The 10369-nt window shown below is 41.3% G+C and overlaps 1 protein-coding gene across 2 annotated transcripts; it reads left to right on the top strand.

Moving 5' to 3' along the window:
• The first annotated feature begins 1821 nt into the window (after positions 1–1821).
• Positions 1822–9896, top strand: LOC137256061 (inhibin beta A chain-like). Of its 2 annotated transcripts, XM_067793743.1 has the most exons (3): positions 1822–2072; positions 3305–3673; positions 7098–9896. In XM_067793743.1, the coding sequence occupies exons 2-3, from the start codon at positions 3367–3369 to the stop codon at positions 8012–8014; spliced, it is 1224 nt and encodes a 407-aa protein (XP_067649844.1). In that variant the 5' UTR covers positions 1822–2072; positions 3305–3366; the 3' UTR covers positions 8015–9896. The 2 variants fall into 2 exon arrangements, with proteins under 2 accessions (XP_067649844.1, XP_067649846.1); XM_067793745.1 differs by lacking the exon at positions 1822–2072 and having other exon boundaries at positions 3311–3664.
• The last annotated feature ends 473 nt before the right edge of the window (positions 9897–10369 follow it).

Here is a 10369-nt window from a genome sequence, read left to right on the forward strand (position 1 = left end):
TCAGGGTTTTGACGCTTTTTTGAACTTACAGTACATAAGCAGTGTATTTGCTAGCTTTATTTAAGCACAACTGGCAAAGTGACGTCTGTAATATTAATGTTTCTCATACCAATGTCAAAAACGACAGTGTTACCACATTCAGTGGCTCATATTCATAACGCCTGCAGACACATGCCAATGAAAATGAGTTGTATCGGCTCTGTAAATCGTTTCTTAAAAAATTATTATTTACTAAACCACATTATTGGATTTTTACACATGCAGTGTTGTCAGGGGTATATTGGTGGTCACCCTGGACGGTTGTGTTATTATTTCAGAATTACGTTAAAGTAGGTTGTTATATTGCCTAACTGACCCTTAGCGCAAAGTCGGACTGACCATGTGTGTTGACTCTATGATGTATTGGTGTGTCTAATGGAGAGTGACCAGATTGACTTGCGTGATGGTCTCAGGCTCCCAGCTGGATTGACAGTGTGGTGAGCGACACACGTGAAATATAGAATGACTTATATTTGGTGGTCAGGAAGTGCAAAATGCAACCCTGATTTTACTTTAGACGTGTTGAGACTAGATCACAATGTGGGTACGTATAAGGTGTAGTTCCTGGTAAGTGGTAAAAGAAATCTGTGAAACAAGTTATGGATAATACTCAGTCAAGGAATATAAATTCGATTTATAAGTTGTCTAGTCAGAACTGTGAGAGGCGACGTGTATTTGAATGTGTGTTAGTCCATCTGTAATCCAACTGTCCACGGACATACGACCATGTGTCTAAATCCACAGCTTGGTCCAGTGGTAAAGGAACAGTCAGTATCCAGGTTCAGCCAGTAGGATCATCCAGTTTAGCCACACAGAGTGTACAACGTCACGTAAGATTCACGCAATGGTAGATGAGTTGGACAAACAGAATCAACTCGGTGGGTGGTTGGAAGGGTGCGTGGGTGCGCGTGCAACCATCGATAAGAATGTCGGCGGATTGTTGAGTGGCTGCACGGTGTTGAGAGAATTGATGATTAAGCACTCTGTTCGTGGTATAACTGAAATACTACACATTAAAGTGTTATCAACTTCACACAGATGATCCATGTATGACGCAGAACTAGATACCGTTACTCCCGACGTCGAGTGTAAAGGACGAGGACACCAGTTGGGTGAAGAACTCCAGGATAAAACCGTATTACCCACAGATTCCGTACATCCCACTTCAGTCGAATGCCCTTTATACAATTCTTACATTCTGGGATAGTGCACCAAACCTTCACAAATTAATTGTTGAAATTTTTAGAGAGCCTTTCTTTAAGTATTCCGTCCCTATTTTGTTTAAAGATTGTCTTTGCCATACCTATGAGTGTGGTAAGTAGACCATGCCTTTACCATTCAGCTGACATAGGGTCATATAACTGAATGGGTCTAAACGGCATAAAACATAATGCACTCATTATTTTGTCTAATTCATGAGCTGGTCATGTTTGCCCCACAAAGCATAAGGTGTCACGTTTATAATCATTCGGGATGATCTTGGTTAGTTCCGTTTCGTCAAAGCGATAGAAGTACCAGCACTTCCGGCTTTCGTCTCACACTGACCATTGGTGAAATAATGGACAATGAATGGAACAACTAGGAAAGAGGAATTACGACCCTCCAAACCCACTCAGCTTCACATCTGGATATTCTAGTGGCTAATCACTAAAGAGATGACGATATCTCTGTCATGGTCAGCCAATGAACCAGCTCTGTTTCTGATTCTTAGAGATTAAAGAAGCATGCTTAACATGAACCGGTTAAAAGTCAGAAAAGAGCCGATATATCAATAGCTGTTTGTCATATGAAACAAGCAATTTAGCAGTGAGGATGGGAGGTATTGTAAAATGTTCTGTCCAAGTGCTACTGGTACTCTCAGCAGCTGAGATGCTTCAGTGCCTTTACGCCACAACCAATCTCTCAGCGCGGTGTGGGCGGTATCAGTGCTATCTTTTGACACTACATAATCAACAGTAACAACGGGAACTCCACTGACTGCATCGACAACGGCGAGGAGAATACGTCGATATTGATAACTGGATGGTTTCAAGGTGGGACTAGACATTCAACTCTCAGTTGTGTTTGATTTGCGTTTGTATTTAACTCTCATTGTGGGGAATATTTTCTTGTTTATACGAACATTAGATAAAGACTAGTTTCTTGTGGGATGTACATTTTGTTACTGTAAGCATGTTTATTTACTTAGGATCTATATCTTATGTAACTGAGCATTTGTGTTAAACGTTACAAATCAGGTATGTCATATTGGGGATAAGAGACATAATGTTTTCAGTTTTATTGAAAGTTGGTGAAATATGCTAAATCTGTAATTTCTAAAATGTTCCTTTGGTACAGCATGCGCTGAAAACATTAGTTGACTGTTCGTGGATGCTTGTATGTCAACTTTATACATAGCATCCGTAGGAAAGAGTAGGGTTTCACCGATCCCCCTGACAAGTTCATGATGTTGTAATCAGAATGAACGTTCAATTATAACCGAAAGGACACAGAACAGTCATATAAACGTTCAGGAAATGCATCATCGATGTTCTGTGTGACATTTATCGAAGGCTACAGGCGTCTTGGTGTAGTGTTTAGTTTTACGTGTGACATATCTCGATCTTGGCTTCAAACACAGTTTGCGAAACGCGACTTGATAGACATCTCACACGACGGGAACTCAATCGTCCTATACGAATTTAAATTAACAGTTGTAATTTTTATTTAACCTTTGCTACAAATGGTGTCGTTTTCACGTGAGTGTATTCCCGTCTGTTTGCTGGGATGGTAATCGGAAGCCAAAAGAATATTATGTCTTGTTCATGTACTTCAAGCTGCATTTTACCAAAATCACGACGGATGTGCTTCAACGTAAGGGTTCTACAAAGGTAGGGAGTGAAGGGTTCAAAGGTGACTCGCTAGTTATATTACCCTGTCGGTTACTGTTTTATGTACCGTTGTTGAAATCCAATCTGAACACTCGCAGTCAGGTTTTGACAGAGTCGAACCACGTGGTGATAACAGAAGGACAGAGCGTGTCTTCGTGTCTCTGCCTTTGCAATCATTGGGACAACAGTACCCCTGTTTAGTCGAGTATTGTATAAGTAAAAGCGACGATGTTCTAGGCAGCAACAAACTAACGTCAGTGATCACTTTGAGTTCGTGATAACCGGAGTGTACTGTATTTATCCCTGCAGCCATTATGTCCACCCGATTTTCAGTAGAGTCTCATATATTGCTCAAGCGGTGATGTTTTGGTTCTAATTTTCGGTTCTGTTTTCAGTTCCTGTCGAAGGTGATTTAGTCCTCGTGGATCCACATCCTCCCTTCCTGGTCTCAGCGGCAATGTTACGAATCCACACGATTTGTGTGTCACTAGTTTGGCTGGTGGGAACTTTGGTGTATGAAGAAATTTCTGCTAATGTCGCCTTACCACCTGGTTTGGTGAACGGAATACCAAGAAACACGTCGTTACAGGACAAGTTTTATCTGGAAGTTTTAAAGGACAAGATCCATCGAGAGATTGCCAAACACAGAGGGAACACTTCCGGGGTCCCAGTGGTCGAATCAGACCCAGAGCCTGAAACCACAAGGGAAGGAAAAGTTACATCTCATACCCAATTTGTTATTTCTCACTCGCCAGGTGAGATGGGTAAGCCTTTTGTTGTTTTTATCATCAGCATCATCATCATCGTCGTCGTCGTCGTCGTCGTCATCATCGACATCATCGTCGTCATCATCATCATCATTATTATCGTCATCGGCATCGTCGTCTTTGTCTTTGTTCACTAAGTACTCGCAGTTAACATTAGTGACTCGGTGTGGTTCTGCATCGCTTATTTACGGAATATCGCTGAATGCGGCGTAAAACTAAACTCTCTCACTCTACATCGTCTCAATGAATATTTCATCAGGCACCAGAAATAAGTCATGTAGGAATCGAATCCGGTTCTTCGGCATGGAGAGCGAACGCGTTAAGCACCAGATCACGATATCACTTTATTGGTGTCGTTACGCATTGTATCTCTATGTATGCTTTACGCTTAGCACAGAAATTAAACGCGGACTGTGTCATTGGTTTTCAAACTCGATTCCGACAAATTGGTTGACAAATTAGTCATTGAACCATATTACATACAGTCTATTAATACGCCCACAAGACTTTCATGTCCTGCCTTTGGTAGCGATGCATGTGTAAACAGCCAATGGTGCTCGTACCGCCCGCTAGCAAATATTGATAATTGCAATGCTATTGCATCACTGACCTCGTCATCTGGTATTTCAAGCCGTCTTACTCACAGTAGCATTGCAGGTCTCCTGTGTTGTGCAATAGTGAAAATGTATTTGGATTAAAACGTGAATGTGTGTTATTGAATGCACCGATGAACAACCAGTTGAAATTCTCCTTAAACCGAACCTGTTTTATTCAGAAATCCACTTTTTCGAGTTAAACATCGCCGTCATTATCGCGTCAATCCGAACCGTCGTTATTTTGTTGTTTCAATCAGCATGTTTTTTAACCGCTTTTAGCAATGTTCCAACAATATCACTTCGGGGGACACCAGAAATACATTGCACCCATGATGGTAATCGAACCCGGTCGTGACGAGCGAAAGCTTTAACCATTAGGCCAATGCCCCCTGTTATTTCAGAAACACGTTAATGCGGAATCCCTGCTCTTTGAGTGATAATCGAAATTTCTTTATTGTTGAAGATACATCATTTCGTATTCTTTATTGCAGGCATGTACTAAACTGAACGGGGTAATGTGATTGAGTTAACATGGCCACTTTATTTCTTGACGATTGGTCTTGTATTATTACAAATTAGCCTGAGTCGATGAACGGCCGATCAAATGCTTACAAACAGAATTCGCTATTATAAATATCCTACTATCTCCTGAGTACATCATTTTATTTGCCTCACAAACCACAAACGTCAATTGTAACATCACAAATTCGTTCAACCTAGCGTTAAATCCCATTTGGTGGTATGTAATATTTCATAAGATAGATTTCTTCAATGGTAATGGCATGTAACAATCGTCTTGAAGAGAAACATGGATAAGTGAGTCAGTTCTAAACATAGTCTGCCTATAATCCCACATAATCCTTCTGACGAGACTGGTCCGAGTTGTTCGGTATCGGGCACATCGATCCGGAATGGCGTCCGTGTTTCCCTGTTTCCTGATTGGCGTAGTAGGGCTGCTTGCTATAGAAAAATTCAACCTCGAGCACAGCCCATGCTGGAGTTATGTATCATGAATTGGTCAACCTGCCCGATCTTCATTGGCCTTAAAGAACGTATCTCGTTTTTTGCTAGATATTGTGCTGAATTACAAAAACGACAGTTACGGTAACACCTTTGCTTATTATTCAACCAATACCGTTTTATTTTATGTACAAATAAAGTGCTTTTAACCGTATATTGTTTGATTTAATATCAATGTAATATCATTTAAAATCTTTCAAAATGGAGTAATAATCTCTATATCAGCTGAGGTTACAGTGCACTGAGCAGATCATGTACCTATAATCTTGTAACTGTGTCAACTATCACCGTGGCTTCTCCCCAAGACGCTAGTTGTCTCCGAAGTAACCGTAACTTGCATATGTACCACATATATGTACCTTGTAAACAATTATACTCTTGTATCGGATACGCTGTGTGTCTTTACCGCATTGGTATATCCATATCCGCACCAGTAACGGTACCAGTATCGTGTACCTGTACCAGTACCTTCATCTTGTACCTTCATTTTGTACCTTCATCTTGTACGTTCATCTTGTACTTGCATTAGTACCTTCATATTGCTCTTGCATCAGTACCTCCACCGTGTACCTATATCAGTACTTTCATCTTGCACTTGTATCTGTTCCCTCACCTTTACCTTCATCTTGTACCTGTTTCAGTAACTTCATTTTGTATCTGTTTCAGTACCTTCATCTTGGATCTGTACCTTCACTGTGTACCTGTATCATTACTTAATCGTGTACCTGTATCGGTAACTTCATCTTGTGCCTGTATCAGTACTTTCATCTAGCCCTTGTATCAGTATTTTCATGTTGTACCTGTGTGTGTACCTTCATCTTGTACCTTTATCAGTACCTTCATCTTGGACTGGTATTTGTGCCTTCATTGTGTACCTGTATCGACACCTTCATCTTGTACCTGTATCAGTGCCTCCATCTTGCATATGTACCTTCATCAAGCACCTGTATCAGTTCCTTCATCATGCTCCTGTATCAGTACCTTCATCCAGCACCTGTATCAGTTCCTTTGTATTAATACCTTCATCATATAACTGTATCAGGATCTTCGTGTTGCACCTGTATCAGTGCTTTTATCTTGCACCTGTGTCAGTTATTCCATCTTGCACCTGCATCAGTGCTTTTATCTTGCTCCTGTGTCAGTTATTCCATTTTGCACCTGCATCAGTGCTTTTATCTTGCACCTGTGTCAGTTATTCCATCTTGCACCTGCATCAGTGCTTTTATCTTGCACCTGTGTCAGTTATTCCATCTTGCACCTGCATCAGTGCTTTTATCTTGCACCTGTGTCAGTTATTCCATCTTGCACCTGCATCAGTGCTTTTATCTTGCACCTGTGTCAGTTATTCCATCTTGCACCTGCATCAGTGCTTTTATCTTGCACCTGTGTCAGTTATTCCATCTTGCACCTGCATCAGTGCTTTTATCTTGCACCTGTGTCAGTTATTCCATCTTGCACCTGCATCAGTGCTTTTATCTTGCACCTGTGTCAGTTATTCCATCTTGCACCTGCATCAGTGCTTTTATCTTGCACCTGTGTCAGTTATTCCATCTTGCACCTGCATCAGTGCTTTTATCTTGCACCTGTGTCAGTTATTCCATCTTGCACCTGCATCAGTGCTTTTATCTTGCACCTGTGTCAGTTATTCCACCTTGCGCCTGTATCAGTACCTTCATCTTGTATCTGTATTAGTACCTTCTTGCTCTACTTTCATGTGTACCTTCATCTTGTACATGTATCGACACCTTCCCACTTTCTTCATTTGATTTATACAATAAGAGCGTCGCATTTCTTTTTATTTTCAGGCAAAAACCTACTGAAATTTACTATTAAAAAATCTAAAGGAGATCAAGTTTCTGTGGTGACCCGGGTCAATTTGTGGATCCATGTCTGGCAGAAGGAGAAAAAGAGACAAGCGAGGAGGAAGAGAAAAGGGAAAATGATTCGAATCAGTGTTTACAATAATAGTTCCAAAGACGATAAAGTCATCGCGGAACTTCGAACGAGGATACAAAGCACAGATTGGTTTCGAATCAGTTTACCAATTTCACTTGTTCGAAATCTAGAAATGAGTCACAACAGCACCATCATACTGCGAGTTGAGTGTAAACGTTGCAACAGGAAAACAAGACTCATGCTCCCCCAGATGCCGAAGAGAAAGTGTAGGAAAAATAAGAAGAGGCGGAATAAGGGTAAAAAGGGAGGTAAGCACGGAAGGAAGTCAAAAGCAATGGGTCGAAAACGAGGTTGTGGTACTCCAAGAAACTATCCCCCTACTGTGTCAACGCAAAGACTTCCTTTCATGATAATAGAGCAGCGATATAAGAGCTTTGATAGACGGAAGCGTTCGTTGTCATGTAACCCTTCCGATCTCATATATAGGAATGGAACAATCACCAGCAGCAGGTGCTGTAGGATGTCAACATATGTAGAGTTTAGTGATATGGAACTAGACGATGCCATTGTAACGCCAGGTGGATACGAAGCCTCAAGATGTATCGGCAGATGTCCAAGAATGCGTCGCAACAGGAACCGGCGACGACGGAGAGGTCGAAACCGGAACCGGAACCGGAACAAACGGTCACGTGGTAGAAAATCTAGGAAAGGTAAATGCCGTGCAGTTGAAACTTCACCACTGAGTGTATGGCTCTTTAACGAAAACCATGACTTAGTACGTGCAGAATTGCAAGATCTAGTTGTGAGAAACTGTGACTGTCGGTAATGCTGGTATATATGTTTAACATTACGGTATTAATACGTTAAGGGGTTCACCCGTGATCTAGCCACAAGAGGACACACCAAGAGTTTCAGCCACAAACAAGCGTTCAACTCGAAGTAGATGCAAGATGGCGCCAAACCAAGAGATGTCGTCGAAATGTTTACCGTGTCCTAGGCTCCAATATCAGATGACGTCACTCATGTGTTCGTCATATATTTATATTACTGCTAATAGTTTGGTGACCTTGACCTCGACCATAGTACACGGACCAAAAAGGTTACATGCGATTTGAGCGGGAATACCTAGATACTATAGCTGATCACGTAAGCAATGACTCAACGGGCTGTTCGTCCAAATATGGCGCTGCTGCCAATGTTTCATGACTGTCCTTGAAATTGGCAACCCTAGCATACACATGTGACACATCTTCCTCAAGTTGATGAGATGTCGCTATCTCTGTTTTTGCCATTGTGAAATGTGTTGATGTTGCCGGTGTCAGTATCTAGCACGTAAGATTGTCTCAGGTATTGTTGTAGGAAAAATGAAGGAACACAGAAGGAGACAATGTGTATGTTAACATCTGTAGAATATGTGAACTATGCTGTTATTTATGTTATTGTTATTGACAGACACTGTATTTATGGTGGTGCGCATCCACTGTCGATATTGTCCTTCGTCGTCATCACACACTGAAGACTAGCTGATGGCGTTTGGGGACGTGAAGGAAGACATGTTTGCTCGAATGTATACCTCTACATCACAGAGTGGTGTCTTGGCGGGGTTGTGTCCTGTGGTAATGAATGGCAGATTGTTTTATGAGAATAATTCTATATCTAGGATATCTCGTCGACCTTTCAAGTTGGCTTGTGACGAAAAAACGAAGGACGAGGTATGAATAGGGAGGTTTGTTACATATTCTGAAGTCTTGATCAGAACATATTTGAAAAGCAAAGTATGTTTGATAATCACTTACAGCAGCAAGAAGTGAGAAAATGCAGATTTACATGGGCCTTTCAATTTGTTTCATGTCGAGAAAGTCCTTGTCTGGCTGATTGTTTTTTGGTTGAGTTTTGAGGGGAGGAGGGGGTGGGCGGAGGTGTTTTCTGTGTATGTCACATTGCCAAGTTTAGGTCGATGAAAGCTGGTGTAAATGCTTAATAAAGTGCCAGAATATGAGTGGGTATAAAGCTGTGAATGCCATTAAGATCTTAGAGGTATGGAGTAAGTAGAGCAGCACATTTATGTGCAAGCTGATTGGAATCCTTTCCTAAATTCGACCCCGTCATAGAAATATGAAACATGTTTGACGCCCGTGTTCATATCACCTCGTCTTGTCTTTGAGGATATATTTGCATTGATATGTGTATTTTTGGCTTACCTCGTTGTACTCTGTGATATCCATGAACATCATTCCGTGCGTAGGTGTATTACACATGTATTTATTATCATTACATAATTAACAGTGTTCAGCAACTCCGTGGGAATGTGGAATCTGTGTGATAGGCGACCTGATGTGTTGTAAGGTCAGGTCGGACGACTTGGCGTGTCGCCGTACAACGTACATCTCTGTAACCCTGATCATTGTTCACGATATAAATCAATGTATTGACTGATCCAGATTCGACAGGCCGCAGCCGCTTGAATATTACTGAGATACAAAGAATCTTCAAAACAGTTTTATCTTTAGTTGCAGACAGGTATGCCTATACGTTTTCCTTTGTTATGACTTGCCGCTTCTGTCGGATGATCCAGCTCTGCAATCAGCCAGAGGCCAGGCATCACTGAGTATTTGTGTCCGTATTCTTAGCGAACCTGAAATCTTAAGAACATCTATTTCTTTGAAATGAGCTAGGAACAAGTTTTCATTAAACCTGAGGTAAACATTTTTTCTAGTCCCTATCTGTTTTCATTAATGAAAATAACTATTGTCAGTGGTTACTGCACCTTTGGTGAGGAAAGGAGGTTCAAAACTGTCTTTCGAAAAAGCACACAACTGTTTCTTAATTATCTTGTTACTATACCAGGTGCATTTGTGAAAGTGTCAGTAATACCCAGTTGCATGCCTAGAAGTATTTTGAATACTATATTGTTACTTTGTTTATGAAAAGTTGGTTTTCACGACATGGGTCGCATCGTCAGATCTAAAGAGCTTTAGTCAGGCCCATACATAGATACGTGGGTCCGTATGTAGTAGTGATGCCCATGGAACTGTCCAATGGGCCTAAATCCGTGTCTGATAACTGTGCCAACTCAGCTTTGTCTAACATTGAAGGGGTGTGACGCGTGACTGTCAACTCTGTGCACACACTGCACAAGGTATGATGTCATCTGTGCGCTCATTGGTCAAAGCAAACGCTG

This window comes from Haliotis asinina, chromosome 11 (genome assembly GCF_037392515.1).
Source record: "Haliotis asinina isolate JCU_RB_2024 chromosome 11, JCU_Hal_asi_v2, whole genome shotgun sequence".
Lineage (NCBI taxonomy): Eukaryota > Metazoa > Mollusca > Gastropoda > Lepetellida > Haliotidae > Haliotis > Haliotis asinina.